Below are 16,879 nucleotides of genomic sequence, written 5' to 3'. Positions count from 1 at the left end.
GTAAAGCCTGTGACATCCACAGTAAAACTTTTGTGTGGCCATTTCCAGCCGCGACCGCTACGCGCGACGCTACCCATTATATAATAAAAACTAACTGATTTGTCTGTTTATAAATGTTGGGGAAAAAGTTGTAATATAAAAGATTCCAAATTAGCTTTTTTTTTTAAATTTTGACATTTATTAATAAATAATCAGTACCACGTCGTTCTTGTGCTTGTCAAATTTGAAATATCTAGTAACTGGAAGTGCAAACTAAAGAAAATAGTTATGGGTTCAAATGTAATTTGAAGAGACATATCTTTTAAATTTTTTATTAGGTTAGTTTTTATCTTATTAAATAAATATTTCATTTCCTTGAGTGGGGATCGAACCCACAACCAGTCGATTTTACAGTCACAGTCCGACTGTGCCTCTGCGCGACGACTTAAGTATTTGATCATATTAAACGATTTTGTAAAATTTTTGTCAACATTAATATTTAATATCCCTAAAACTACTTGGATCCGTATGAAAGGCCGGCTTATAAGGTCTTATAAATAAATGCAAGAACGTATAAAAACATAGTAGAATGCTTTTCGTCAAGTGGGACGCTTTATCAAAAATGTTTTGAGCAGAATTTAACTTCAAAAATATTATTTATAGCTAATCTACATGCCTAAATATACTAGAACTATTTACTCGATGGAAAGATTGGTCTTTTGACATAAAGACATCTTCGAATAGCAGGTTGAACTGTTACAAACTAAGAATGGCAGAATGAATGAAACATGGCAGTTACACGAACCTTAGTATTATGGAATCAACGAGCTGGTGTGATGATGAGGCTGGGACCTGAACATTGGGGCACAAAGATATTTTTTAATTTTTTTCAAAACCATATATTTTCCATAAGACCTAGCCTAAACTCTAAACTAAGCTTAAAGGTTGTTCAACTTTAAAACAACCGTCGGCGATCTCTTTTGTTCGATAATTACAAAACGTGTGCATTATTTGTTTTTGTTTACGTACATACATATGTAACTACTAACATTTTAGTATATATATATATTACATATACATGTGTATATGTGTATGTATGTGTTCACGGCATTTATGGTATTGTAATACCAAATGAACAGCACAAACAAAGGCATGAATACCCCTGCAGGCTATTTAGGCTGCGCACACATATTTTATGCTTTTGTGTTTCAAATTATTAACTTCATGGGATCTTCACATTTTTAAACACTACTTTTAGTTCTGTATTTTTAATATCTATACCTACCTTCTTTTAATTTGGTTTAAAAAGTTCAAAAAAATGCTTTGTTTTTATAATTTTTAATTTAAGCCTTATACCATTATTGTAGCCGTGCATTCATATATATATTTTTTAACTATTTTCTTTTGTATAGTTGTTTCATTTGTTAAGTTAATTAAATATATGAACATATTCTACTTTATTGTACCAATTTTAGAAAATCCAAAAAATCTTTTGAAATAAACGAAAATGTAGTAGTAGTAACGCTCGAGATATATTGGAATTGTTTTATGTTAATCAAAAGCAAGCGTTTGAACACCGTCGTGGCGCTCAAGCCTGCGAATGAAATATTTAATATTGCCATTTCCTCCATTTTCGGCATTGAGAGATCCGCCTATCAATACAGAAAATGAGGAACCCTGCGTCTTAGCAATGGGAACCCCCCTGGTTCCTTCTGCCTATTCTGTTATTCGGATGCCTAACCGTAGGATTTTTGCATTTTCTGATGTTTTTGCGATACTTACAGGAAATGCGTGAAGATAATGTAAATGGCGGCAAAAGTAGCAGCAGCTAAGTGACATGTCACTCAACTAGTCACTTAAGTTTAAATTTTCATTTTTTCGCTCTGGTGTCGAGGCTAAAGCGCGGCGTTGAATTCCACCACGCAATGCTTCCAAAATTCGGCGGAGAGTGGGAAACGAAGTGTCTTAACACAAAGTTCCCTCTGTCTACCTTGCTGTGTGCGGCGTATACAGCATAAATATGAAAAAAAAATACAAATAAATCAGCTTCACGCTGTATCCCGCGCACAGCAGGGCAAGCAGACGGAACCTAGAGTTAAGACACTCCGTTCTCTCTTGAATACTTAATAAATATTTGGTCTAATAAACAAAAATACCGTATCTTTTGATTGTTTTATTAGGAATATAATTTAAAAATCATAATGTAATAAACGTTATATAGAATAACATTTATTAACATTTAAATGTACAGTATGAAAATAAAGGCCTTATTTACCAATAAAGATTTACCAATCATGCCAAAAGTAAATCAGTACAATAGAAGGAATTCTTGTATTAGGTACTTTGTGCAGCGGTTGATATCAGCAAAATTTGCAAGTTAACCGATTTCCGGTTCCTCGCGGGGATGAGAGTAGTCTTTTCCCTTCCCTTTTCCTCTCGGTTCTCCGCATCCGCGACAGAAACAAATATACCTCTGAACTTTTATTATATAAAATGGATTTTACTTAATGTTTAATACAATATGGTAAAAAATTTACTTCGATGTATTTTTTATTTTACCAAAATTCTTATAAATAACTAAGAATGATGAAAGTTTATGATACATTATTGAATTTCTTAAAAATTGAGTTGCTATTTCTTGAATTTGATACTCTAAAAATTGTAGCATTACAAATTAAACGCTTTGAAGTTCTTATTTTCTTAAACTCTTCTTTGTTTTTAGAATTTTTAACGGACTTCAGAATAATAAAATTGTTCAAAAATATGATGATATAAGCATCAGGTACTTACTGATTTCGCCAACTAGACGGATTTCTTAATAATTGACCTTTCAGTCGTAACGGTAAATACTAGAGGCAATTTAAAATTCAAGAAAATACATCAGACTGCTAGTTGATAGTTTAGAATGGCAAACACAATAATGATATTAAAAGATAGTTATTATATATACGTATATTTTGTTCTTATTTTTTTTTATTAAATATTTAAGACCATAGTTGTATAGTGGAATTGTATGTAGATTCGATTATTTACATTCCATTACTCAATGCTCGTTGTCTCGAATTTGGCCGTAGATAGGAGAACGGAGTGTTTTGATAAATCTCATTGCTAAGTCACTATAAGCAGAATATATGAAGCTTAAAAAAATAAACTTTCAAGAAACATCAGGCCTAGTAATAGTTATCGTAATCAATATTATTGAAATTGGTCGATGGTCATAAATTTGAATTTTACTCCAAAATATACTTTTTGTTTTGAGGCCGTCGTGGCACAGGGGCAAGGGTGTGGCTGTGATGTGACGGTTATGGGTTGATTCCAAGTCGGGAGAATGAATTATTTATTATTTATAAATATTTTCATTTCTTCGCTTTGGCACCAAGGCAAAAGCCCGGCTAAGGTAAAGTTCGGCGGAAAATGGAGAACGGAGTGTCTTATCACTAGGTTCGCCCAAAACGTCATAAAAAAAGAATAACAACAACACCTCTAGTTTCCCTCTGCCTACCCAACTGTGTGTGGGATACAGCGTGACAAAAAAAAAGAAAAAAAAGAAATGATTGTTGACTGAAGTATCATGTCACAAGGTATAATGTATTAGATTGTACGTTATATAATAATTTATATTGTAGGAAGTCATTGTGCCACTCATCTCATCCTGTGGCCTATAAAGATAATTTATGACTAGCTAGCAATTGTCAATTTATATTAATAGATATTTTTTGTCTATATTTTTGTTGGTTTTTTTCATACATGTATGTATATATGTGTATTATATCATTTATTAGTCGTCGCCCGTAACTTTTTTGTGTGGACTGTAAGGCATAAATATATTTCCGCTTTCTCCCGTGCTGTAAGATTTTCGAGAAATCTTTTCTTAGTAGATACTTCCCTAGACTTCCTCAACTTGTTAGATGTCAAATTTCGTCTTTGTAAACGGTACCTTTGTCTATGCGAAGTTGATGCCATATATCACTCGGCAACAGAAGAATTTTTGTACGTTATATACATAAGTAGCACTATCTAAAATATTATCATTTATTATCATTATATACATTTTAATTTATATAGTAGATTTTTTGTGAATAACAATTGTTTTTCATACAAGTAGGTTCTCGATTGTAACTGTAGCCCCTTCATCTACAAATTGGTCCTTGAAGCTCCGGCATTTCTTGGCGTTTTTACAGGCCAGTATAGCCAGATTATGTTTGGAGATTTGGCTCTCTCATCTAGTTACCGTTGATACCTTTGTCAGTATCTAAATTTTGTACGTAAATTATGTAAAAAATAAATAAATATGAATATTTGTTTATCTTTGTTTAGCTGAAATGTAATATAAACGTTAAAGTTATAAAACGATTTACATGGATTCTTCTGATTCATTCTTTTGATTTTAAGTTCTGTTCTTATGATATTTTGTATCTTTTTCTTAAATTCAAAATATCTTACATACCTTTATAGTTTTTGAGTATTTAACTTCTATACGATTTCTACTTTATTCTGTATATATAGCGACGGTAAATAAAGTTGTACGCGGCGTTGAGTTCTGCCACTCAACACGCAAAGCCTCCAGAATTCGGCAGGAAGTGGGAAACGGAGTGTCTCAACACTAGGTTATCTGCTGTGTGCGGGATACCCGCGTGAAGCTGGTAAATAGAATAATGTAGTCATTTGAATATCAATTATACATAATTCATTATCGTTATTAAGAATAGGTTATGTGTTGGATATCTCGTTTTGAATAACAAATTCATATTGATACAAATGTTAATTTATATGTTTTATTTAGTAGTGAATGTCGTTGACCCCTATGAAAATAGCAGAGGCGTAGCGGCTTAACACTAGGCACCTCAGCGGTCGCGCGCATGCCTGTTTCTAAGGTCGCGCCCGCCGCTACCGCTACCTTCCGATAGAAATTATTTCAATTAAAATGGCATTCCAATTCAAATGGAAATAGAAAATTGTATTACGTCCATACGTCCCGCAATGTATTCATCCGTTTCGAGATGAGCTTAGGTTAGAGGCTGCGGCCACATCTTACCGGTGGCCACTGTTGTCACTGCGGTGTTTCGCGGGCGGGCAGATTTATTTGGACGTACACCCCCTTCGGATGGGGGGAGGGCAGGGGGGGGATAGGGCGCGCCACCCACCGCGCCACCTCCACACATTTGACTGGATCAATAAGTAAGCAAAGGATGCCCGAGCAGAAAAACCATACACCCAACCACCCCAAGGGGGCACACGTAACCGACCCCCCCCCCTCCCCTCCACTAGCAGGGGGGGGCTCCACAGATTGCCATTTTCTCTTTGCCTACGCTTTAATTAGTTGCGTAGTGACGCGTGTGTATCCATAATCCGAAGTTATTAAAATTGCCAAAAGAGTTCTGTAAATGTGGCATAAAGAATGGCATTATGTTTATTTAATTATAATTTATCAACTTCAATTGTGTAACATTATATTATAGTCGAAAAGAAATGTTGTATATACATATTGTACTCCATCCATACCAATTAAATCAGCTTTACGCTGTAACCCGCACACAGCACGGTAGGCAGATGGAACCTAGTGAGAGAGTTAAGACACTCCATTCCCCATTTTCTGCCGAATTCTAAAGGCATTGCGAGTTGGGTGACGGAACACAACGTCACGCACTGCCTCGAAATTACAGTCGAAAATAAATATATTCCTTCTAGGTACATATTATTGTCCTGAGTCCTTACATTGTATCTCTAAATACAATTGTACATACATATAGGTAATTCTGTTTTGTTATAAACTCAACATATTTATTGTTCAGGCTTCGAAATAAAGCTAAAATGACCCCAATCTTGAATCTTCGGCGCTGACAATGCCACCATAGCGGAAAGATAAGATAAGGAGTGATACACTGCGCCCCACCTGTATCAGAACAAAGCTTGCCTATGTACTTGCTTGTATGAAAATACTGTGTTTATTACCGTGGCTAATCTAACATGGTCCTCATCGTCCCCAGGTCCCCATGTAAACTGTAGTCTGTATAAATATAGAAATTGGTCCAAATATTGTGAATTTGTATACCTAGTATTATTTTAAAACAATCGTTTATTTAAAAGTATAATTGTTATACTAAGTTGCTACATTAGATATTAAGGTTTTGGGTTTAGATTCTCACTCGGAGAAATAAAGAATTTTATATCTTCACTTCCTCGCTCTGATAAGTAGCCCAAGAGCGGTGTTGCGTTCTGCCACTCAATGACACGAAATTTCGGTGAAAAATGGGAAACGAAGTGTCTAAACACTAAAAATGAAACAAAAAGATATATGGCAGCCTTAATAAGCATAAAATGTAAAATCTCTTTATTATATTACGTACTTTCATATAATAAAACATGAAAAAAACTCGTGTCTAATCTACGACATAGCACCATGGATAGCAACTAACACAACTCATTTAGCAAAAAGTAGCTACGGTGCGTACAGTACTTGCGCGTTGTAAAATATTTTATATTCATGAGTTACTCCTGGCATCGATGTCGTGATTCCCACATTCCACATGTTTGCTTTGCTTGTTTCTAAGAATGTTACCATTACATCTTTATGTCATTTAAAAAGGAGGTAAAAATAATCAGCTTCAGCAGAGGGAACCTAGTTTCTAAACTCCACACTCCGGTCACTACGTTCAGCCGAATTTGTCGAGGCATTACGTGTTGAGTGGTGGAACTTAGTAGTGCTTTACCTCGACACCAGAGCGAAGGATGGAAATTAGTAAATATTTTATTACCTCGAGTGGGAATCGAACCTACAACCTGTCGCGTTTACAGTCACACAATTGTGCCCCTGTGCCACGACTGGGTTTTCATCGTTTTGGTGATAATACATTTTTCACCCAATGTACTAAAAGTATGTATTTACAAGAAAAGACCTCTGTGTCTATATTATATCAATAATTGTAAATGCATTTCTTTCAACGCTATTTTGTTTTTACCAAAAAAGAAAATTTACTTATTATTTAAATTTAAAACAAATCTTAATCTTGTCTATAAATTATTATACGGCTCTCTTAATAATATAATTATTATACGGCTCTCTTAATCTGCTAGAATAATTTGCTAAGAAGAGATATAAAATTAACTGGTCTTGCTTGGTGAACGCTGTAAAAGTTAAAGCTGATCTGTACTAGTAATTAATTTTAACATAAAAATATTTTATGACTATAAAATGCGGGTGTATGTGTGCTTGTGTGAAATTATATCTTTTTCCACATTTTTTTTATGGTAGTTCTATAAAAAGATAATTTTTATTCGATTCTATTTTAATTGTCGTTATCAAAATAAACTGACATTTCTATATTATCAAGTGATCTTTACAGTTTTATAGATTATATTTAAATTATGTTAAAAGAAATAAAATGAGCTATTTATATAATACTTTCTTTCCATCTAAGCGTAAATTAGCGTGCAAAGGTTTATGTCAATAAATCCTTTGAAAATATAAAAAGCATTAAAAAATTTACAAAAACAAAAATATTAAGAGTTTATATATTAAAGCATTCTTTTAATAGGAAATAAAAAAATAATTGATTATGTCTCTTAATTTTTTTTATTTTTATTTGTATTATTGTTTATTTGCTCAATAACGTCATTCACTTCACATAATTAAGGATAAATTTAGACTGAGCTAAAATTTATTATAAAAAAAACAATGAAAATCCAAGAAAAAATACCAATGTGTTATTCCTGTGTTTTGAATGGCTGCATCCTTTTGTATCTTAACTTAACTTCACGTTTTATCCCTAACGGGGTAGTCAGAGAGAACGGAGCGCCAAACGCTACGGTTTCGACATACCTCTTTCGCCTCGTCCACTGTCATCAACCTCTTCATACATGCCCTTCGAGGGGGGTTCTCATACTTTTTACGTGACCTTCCTCCAGTATCTTTGATACTGTGTTTTCGAAGGTCAACCGAGGTCTCCCCCCCTACCTCTCTTACCACTTTTCCATTATAAATCTTTTTGTATCTTATTCTCTATATATCCTATTATATTATTTATTAACATCGGTGATTTCGTAGACTGGTTTTTTTTTACAAGATGCTTCCTGAATAATATAAGTCACAACAAATATGATAAAAATTCTATGGATTGATTTTAAAAAATTAAATAGTATAGTTTTGTGGAAGACAAGCGGCCTTTTTATATAGCTTAGAGAATGTAAACAAAAACAAAAAGCTATAATCTTACTTTCTTAGACATAGAAAGTGAGGTTCACTTTATTGCAATATAGAATTGTCAACGATGCGTCATATTGTTTTTTTTTTTCAACACATTGTATCCCGCATGTAGCAGGGTAGCCAGGAGTCTAGTGTTGAGACTCTCCGCTTCCCACTTTCCGCCGAATTCTAGATTATTTATTGTTTTATTTAGAAAAACGAACTTGAGGTATAATAAATTACCACATTCCACATTCCATATTAATGCGCCGCTTGCCTTAACATCCAATCTTTTTGTTCCCCTCCCCCTTTCTACTAATGCCAATAATGGCCTCGCTCTACCCAATCCGAGCTAAATGGACGATGTTTGGCGATACATCTTTTACGTTTATTTTAACTGTTAGTTGCTATCGATCGGGTTTTTTTTTCTAATCATAGGTTTATTTTATTCCATGTTCTCTTAGAGCGCGTTTGTTTCAAACCGTACGCTTCACGTGGTAGAGCGCTTATTTGTAACTGGCAACTTTTAATACTCTCATAAAAAAAATAATTACCATACGTAATTGGTCGGTCCCTAAGTTAGTGTCGTACATATTTATTCAACATTTTACATAGAATATATTTATATATGGTATTAATGAGGTGTCTGCGTGAGACTGCGTGGTAATAATAAGTAGCCGGCACTACCCCTCGACAACCGCCCCCCCACCCCCTCCCTCAGACCGCACGCGCCGCGTCACCACACAAAAGCCATCTTAACTTAAACCGGTCCTCGGTATCGCCAACTTTTAATTTTAACATAATGAATGAAATATCAATATGACCTAGTTCGTACCTGTAGGTACCTACCAGGTAACCAGGTAACTACAAAGTAATTAAAAACTGGGACCTTATTCTACACAAACATATTGTATCAAATAAAGAAAATGATATTAGAATAGGTCCAGCTCCGACCCGGGCGAGCTTTTATTATAAAATAGTACTTTTATATATGTCTAAGTAAGATCATAGTTCATGATTTTTGGTATCTTATATTGGATTTATATTTTATATATATGAATTTTATTATAAGTAAATTAATTTTATTGTAATGTTCTTTTAGTCTGCTTATCTATCCAGCAATTGCTTCTACTTGATATTGTCTTTCTTTTTCTTTCTTTACCTTTGTCTGGTTATATGAACTGTAAGTAAGTAAAAGATATGTTTAATTCTAAATAATAACTAGCAGCATTACACAAATGGAGCGAGGCGGCAGACATGTTGTGATACGAGTGCGCGTGTCGTAATGGCGGCAGATCGGCGTATAAAAATTATAAGCTGACGTGAGCGCGTTTCGCAACGCACCTGGGGCCGCCCGTCTGATGGGCTGCTGTGCCAATACTTGCACTTGCAATTAATTCTTTGAATTCTCATGTACTATCTATCTTTTTTCCTTTTTTTTATTTTTGGTAGCTTCACGCTGTATCCCGCTATATGGATATAGCAGGATAGGCAGAGAGCATCTAGTGTTAAAACACTATGTTCTCCACTTTCTGCTGAATTTTCGAGGCATTGTGGCTTGAGTAGCGATACTCAATGCCGCGCTTTTGCCTTGACTACGAAGAAATGAAAATATTAATAAATAATACTTTATTCTCCCGATTGGGGTTAAACCCACAACCTTCGCGTTATATTGGCACCCTTGACGCCTCTGAGCCAGGACGGCCTCTTCTCATCTAATTGCAACATTATCATAATCGAATAAATTAATTTACAAACTCTACCATTTAGTACCTTTGATGGGTTTAGTTACGTGTGCTTATAATATCAACACCGGGCAATATCCCCAATTGGACGGAATCTATTTTGCACCGCTTACGTTACTATGTCGGTACGTTTCCATTAATGGCGAACATGATTCATGGAATTAGTACCTACATCTCAACTATAAATGTAGATCATTATTTTAATGTTATTATATAAACAAATTTTAATTTTATACTTATACGTTTAATTAATCAGTTTTTTTTTAATATGTTTTCAAATTGGGATGGAGAATCATAAGCTTAATTTTCAAAGAGTTAACTCTTAATAGAGACAGCAAAATAGAGAGTAGAGTTGTTTTTTTTGTACCAAATTAACTATATATTAAGGTGAACTATATTTTGACAATTGTATTTAATTTATCCTCTTTTATTGCGCAATTCTATAAATTCGCAACTAACTCATTCCTTGCGATCATAATGTTGTAATAGTTAACACATCGTATACAGCTTTAAGTATATTTCAATTCAAATAATAATATTTATATTATACGCTATAATATATAATACATAAGAATATAGGTATTCCTATACTTCTTCCCACGACAATCAGTTTTTTTTAATAGCTTTTAATCCATAAAATAAAAAAAGCAAAATAGATATACGTAATATATAATATAAGAGTTACTATTAATAATTACATATAACAAAATCATCAGAATAATGAAACAAGACATTTGATGTCTTCGGTAGTCAAATAGAATCATGAAAATTAAATATTTTTTTGCTCTCGACATACTTGGAAATGTAAATGAATAAGGAATATGGTAAAAATGCAAATCGACATTTATATGTATTCGGAGAATTAGACGTCTAATTTTTTTTTCATCATTACACACCTCGCAATAAGAAAATATTTTACCAATTATCTTACTACCATATTATAAAAAATCGGCTTCACGCTGTATCCCGCACACTGAGCAGCGTAGGCACTGAGGTAGCACTGAGGGGACCTAGTGATAAGACGTTTCCGCCGAATTCTGAAGGCATTGCGTGTTGAGTGACGGAAGTTAACGCCGCACTTTGCCTCGACACTAGAGTTAAAAACTGAAAATAAAAATTTAAACAAATATTTCATTTCCTCGACTGGGGATCAAACCAACCATTCGCGCTTACAGTGGCACTTTGTGCCCCAGCGCCACTAATGGCTTCTACGATCATATTATAACAATGTTAAATACTTTCTTTATTTAAAATTGCTAAATTTGCAATTATTATGCATTATAGTGGCGATGGAGGAAGAAACCACGGATCTCCCAGGCACAGATGGGCTAGCGCCGAAGCAGCGGCACCAGGCGAAGCACCGCGAGCTGTTCCTCTCGCGGCACGTGGAGACACTGCCCGCCACGCACATACGCGGCAAGTGCACCGTCACACTCCTCAACGAGACAGAGTCGCTGCTCAGCTATCTCAATAAGGATGTGAGTATGTACCGCGCGAGGGTAGATACGAATGTTGGGTTTTATGTAGACTGTTTTTTTTTTAATTTTTCAGTTTAGTTTAGCTTTTATAATGCACTATGAACTGTATGACGTAAGTGAAAGGTCATAAATTTCTTTTTTTATTTGATATAAATATATTTTTATTGTTATATACAACCTTGACATTTTAGAAATGGTGATAAGATATGCGTATTTGTTTAATAATAAATTGTTTTGCCAGAGTATGTTAACACTAGGTTCCTAGGTCCCCCCTTCCTACCCTGCTGACAATAAACATTTTGGTACGGAAGACATGTAGACTGTAGTGTAGGATCAATTCCGATGTCTGGTAGATGTTATTAGCAGCGATCAAAATTCAGCATTTTCGCACTACTATCGAAAACAAAACGCAAATAAGACAACGTCAATATTGTTTGTCCTTGTCCTTGTGTACGTTACGAAAATGCTATTCATATATACCTATATAAATGTAATAATAAAATTTGGTAAAGTTATAAAATTACATAGACTTAGTATATTATACGTACGTTTGTATACGTCCGGTAGGAATCGTAACTCCAATAATATTCCATCTACGCCAACTAATAAGGAAATGAGCATGCACTTGCCGACTATCTCGTATCGCTGTCCGAGCTTCCTGTTTGCTTTATTGCGAGCGCCATATAAACATTCGTATTGAATTTAATCATATTATTATTACATATTACTATCGAATATTTCGGGCCTCGTCGCGTCTCTTTGACGAGCGGCAAAAAAATTGAGAACTGGTAATATAGTTTCACGCTTTATCCCGCCTATTTAGTTGTTGAGTGGCGGAACTCAACGCCGGACGCCTTTGTGCCAGAGCGAGATGGATCCCACAACCTTTGTGCCCACGTGGGGCAGGCCAACGGGTCACGAAGGCCTCACACTTATTATTTATCTTAACGATAACTATGATTTTTCTTTAGTATAGAACTATTGAACGCAACAACTATAATAAAACTATACTTTTTTTTGTCACAGTCTAGTCTATTATGTAGGTCATCACTACACACTTCACTTGTCACACAGACGAGTTGGAGAATTTGTTACAAAACAATGTCTGTATTTTATTGAAGTTTTATTTCAATTATAAATTTATAATTATAAGAACTTGAATTAAGATATTATAAATATGATGAATATATTCATATAACGCTTTCCGCGCCATGTAACTGTTGCTGTGGGAAATATTATCTATATTGTTTTAAGTATTATATATGCAAAAAAAATAACGAATAATTAGACATTGTCGATAGTTTATTTTTATTTTACTTTGCAATTTAGCCACCTTTTATAATTTTATTTATTTAAAAGCCACTTAACTCTTGACATGTTTTAGTTAAAACTCTCTATTTCTTTGTTTCAGGACGCATTTTTTTATTGTTTAGTATTTGATCCTTCACAAAAGACTTTATTAGCAGATAAGGGAGAAATCAAAGTTGGAAGTAGATATCAGACTGAAGTAACTAATTTATTAAAAGAAGGTAAGATTCAGTTTTATTTTATATTATGTAATAATATGAATATTCATTTATTACAATAGTATTAATTACAATTTAAAGTGAAAAAAAAAACGAAAAATATTTGCAATCAAAATTCATTAAGAAACCTTATTATGAAGCAAAGCGATTATGAGTTCGATTCCCATTCGGGGAAAGAGTTTGTAAGATAATTCGGTTGGAGTGTCCTAACGCTAGGTTCCCTCTGCCTGCCGTACGTTATGCAGGATACAGCGTGAAAGTAAAAAATATGTACGTAATACGTGTAACGGTGGTTGCAGGCGAGGAGGACACCCGCGCTCGCAGCTCGCTGGAGACGCTGGTGTGGACGCCGGCGCACGGGCTGTCGGACCGCCAGATCGACCAGTTCCTGGTGGTGGCGCGCTCCGTGGGCACCTTCGCGCGCGCGCTCGACTGCTCCTCCAGCGTCAAGCAGCCCAGCCTGCACATGTCCGCCGCCGCCGCCAGCCGCGACATCACGCTGGTACGTACCACTAACTAATGTGGGGGGGTACAGAATGTTCCTTTCAGTCTTGTTATAAAACAATATGTTTTATGTTTTACTACTGATAAAATATTAATGTATATTGCTTGGCAAAACTTATAATCGATATTTTTCTCTTTTCTAGTATTTTTCTTAATTATTGATGCAAATGTTAATAATTTCCATCTAACGTCATACATATTACATTTATTTAAATTTACACATTGTTGTCATACATTTTTCCATTATTATCGAGCAGAAACCTTTAGAAATTACATTTGAGATGATAAACTTTGCTAACGTAATTGCAAACAATAAAATGACACGAGTTTTATGCGTGGCAATTAACTTCAGGGACATTTATAAATATAGTTAGTGCACCTGATCATTGTTGATCGAATATGTAATTCGCTTAGCGAAAATTATTTTTTATATTGTTGGTTTAATTTAAAAGTATATATTATATTTAAATTGTCTAACATTAAATATTTTAATTGTCCTCGCTCTGGTGACGTGGAGATGCGTCGTCTAATACGCTATACCAAAATTCGGTGAAAAGTGGGAAAAGGAGTGTCTTAACACTGCGTTTTCAGGTTCTCTCTGAACTACCCTGCTACATTTGGGATGTATCCCAAAAAAGCGTAAAAAAAGAGTTTCTAATATTTTACTCAATTGGTTATTTGTCTAATCATATTAATCTAATTAATACACACTTCAAATTTATATATAGATAAATTTATGTAACAGTTCCACGCAATGGACACCCTACACAAATCGGGCTACAGCATAGAAGCGGCTCTGTCCTCCCTAGTACCGGCCTCCGGGCCAGTGCTCTGCCGCGACGAGATGGAGGAGTGGTCGGCCTCCGAGGCAAACCTCTTCGAAGAGGCACTTGACAAGTACGGCAAGGACTTTGCTGATATACGACAGGATTATGTGAGTATTGTTTATATTGTTATTGTAGTTTTGCTTAATTTTTCAAGTTTTAGTCATGATTCTAACTTATTACGTATATAATTACTGTGACAGTTATATACCTTTTCGTTAAATATATTGCTTAAAGGAATAAAATTTAATTTGTTCCCCATCTATTCATAATTATGACAAAATGGTTGACATCCTGGAAGATTTGATTTCTGATAAGGCGAACCGCGAAGATTTGATTTATCTGATACCGACAGTCCCAATAGAATAAATATAATCATTCACACATACCTGTTTGCTAGAAATCACACCCATTTCCTTCATGTTGCCTTCTTCTATTTTCTTACATTTATCTAGACATCTAACCTTCTTAACGAAGAAATCAATGAAAATATTAAAATTGAAATATAAATAAAAACTATTACACAAAATTCCAGCTGCCATGGAAGACGCTAAAGAACCTAGTGGAGTACTACTACATGTGGAAGACGACGGACCGCTACGTGCAACAGAAGCGCGTGAAGGCCGTCGAGGCCGAGTCGAAGCTGAAGCAAGTGTACATTCCCAACTAGTGAGTGTTTGTACCGACGCCAAGTTATCTATTGTGTTTTTATATTGTGTTGCCATTTTTATTTTTTGGTGTATATGTTTTTCCTTTTTTTTATTTTAGTCTCATGCTGTAGAAATAAGCACTGCGGTTTTTCCTATCGGAGCGTGGAAGTGAAAATAATTAAGAAAGTGGGAATGCAACCCAGAACCGTCGCGTTTACAGTTAGATGATGTTCTGACGACGACCTCTTTTATTATTTATTTTCATTTAATTTTTAATTGTTTGTTGCTTTTTAAATATAATATTTTAATTATAATTTATTAGTATGTTGTAATTAATGAATTTGTATAATAATATTTACAGTAACAAGGCAAACTCGGCTCTGATAACAAGTTCGAGTGCCAGTAAAGGCGCTGTTCTCAACGGCGGTACAAACGGCACTCCGGCCATACCGCCGAGCCTCTGCGCATCCTGCCAAGGTATTTTTAAAAACAAGTTTCAGTAAAATAATTAGGATTACGAGGCAAATCATACTTAAAAATTTTTTAGTTATAGTGATATTGGTTTTTATATATATATATATATATATATATATATATATATATGTATATTTATTCTTAATCTATTTATTAATATATGTAAAGTTCAAATACAATCTGCGATTTTTAATTAATTATTTTATATTTTATTAATTTTAGTGACAAATTCAAACCAGTGGTATTCCTGGGGTCCACAGCATTTACAATATAGATTGTGTGGCTCTTGCTGGCAGTACTGGAAGAAGTATGGAGGACTTAAGGTAACAAATGTTGTATGTGCCATTCCAAAGTAATTACCAATTTTTTATATTTTTATCTAATTTAACATGAGCTCTTGCTATTTTTAAGAGTACATTTTAAATGTGACAAATTTATTTAGATGATGTGTGATAGTGTGTGTGTGTGAATGATTACTGTATAATGATCATACTGAATTTTAGTAAACGTATTTGGATTTGCTATAATGCTATAATTTGTGATCCAATGGAACTGTGATACAATGGAGTTAATGTGGCAGTTATGGGTTCAATTCCCACTGGGGTAATTATTTGCGTTTCCCAGCTCTGCCAATGTGAAAGCGTGGCTATTTCAGTTCAGCCCACTCGTGTGGCTGAATTTAAATTGGAATCTCCTCTCCTCTCTGTCCACGCGAGATACAACATCTCCTAACAGGCTCAAAAAAACTAACGTAGCTTGAGTTCTTCATTCTTAAAATTATTTTTACAAACATTTTATTTGTACCAGTTGAAAATTAGTTGATAAGTTTACGTGTTTACCACATTCTAGGTTCCCTCTGCTTACTTTACTATATTTGGGATACAAGATAAAGTTAAAAAAAAATTAAGAGTATTATAGAAGTATTAGTATAAAAGAAGAAAAGTCTGTTATCGATCCATCCATACGAAGTCAGCCATGGCGCAGGGGCACAAGCGTGCGACTGTAAAGTGACATGACAAGTTGTGAGTTCGATTCTCACTCGAGGAAAAGAAAATTTCATATTTTCTTTTCCTCGCTCTGGTAAGGAGGCAAAGCACGGCGATTTATTCCGCCACTCAACACGCAATGCCTCCAAAATTCGGCGGATAGTGAATGAAATGGAGTATTTTAATACTAGGTTCCCAGGTTCCCTCTGCCTACAGCGTAAAGGTACGGCTTTGATAATTGAATTGAATGTATAAATAATATTGTGTGTGCGTAGGCGGCGGGCGTGTTCGGAGAGAGCGAGGCGGAGACGCGCACGGCGCGCGTGGAGGGCGAGGAGACGGCGCTGTCCGTGTCGCACCGCCCGCACCGCTGCACCGTCGTCAACTGCGCTAAGGTCGGCTTGGGCACTTGTTTCTTATGTTCACCCCCTTAGATTAGCATGTTCAGCCGAATACCACATACGTATTCAATGTATATTATTGAAGTGGCATCAATTATGAAATGAAAAAAAAAAAGAAATTATTATAAAA

At 34.8% G+C, this 16,879-nt stretch overlaps 1 protein-coding gene across 3 annotated transcripts in view; it reads left to right on the top strand.

The window, feature by feature from the left end:
- Nucleotides 1-16,879, top strand: part of MTA1-like (metastasis associated 1-like) — a 56,949-nt gene that overhangs the window by 36,030 nt on the left and 4,040 nt on the right. For 2 of the 3 annotated variants that reach the window (XM_085189224.1, XM_085189226.1), the window contains exons 4-11: nucleotides 11,191-11,384; nucleotides 12,796-12,913; nucleotides 13,210-13,412; nucleotides 14,160-14,348; nucleotides 14,774-14,907; nucleotides 15,250-15,365; nucleotides 15,585-15,697; nucleotides 16,624-16,743. In XM_085189224.1, the coding sequence (XP_085045350.1) occupies nucleotides 11,191-11,384; nucleotides 12,796-12,913; nucleotides 13,210-13,412; nucleotides 14,160-14,348; nucleotides 14,774-14,907; nucleotides 15,250-15,365; nucleotides 15,585-15,697; nucleotides 16,624-16,743 (1,187 nt within the window). The remainder of the gene's footprint in view (nucleotides 1-11,190; nucleotides 11,385-12,795; nucleotides 12,914-13,209; nucleotides 13,413-14,159; nucleotides 14,349-14,773; nucleotides 14,908-15,249; nucleotides 15,366-15,584; nucleotides 15,698-16,623; nucleotides 16,744-16,879) is intronic. The other variant, XM_085189225.1, reaches the window with a different exon arrangement.

The sequence above is a fragment of the Heliconius melpomene genome, chromosome 8 (assembly GCF_056956725.1).
Source record: "Heliconius melpomene rosina isolate 202511_hmr_F chromosome 8, ASM5695672v1, whole genome shotgun sequence".
In the NCBI taxonomy this organism is placed as follows: domain Eukaryota; kingdom Metazoa; phylum Arthropoda; class Insecta; order Lepidoptera; family Nymphalidae; genus Heliconius; species Heliconius melpomene.
Note: the sequence above shows the minus strand (reverse complement) of the source record. Positions and strands in the feature narration are given on the sequence as shown.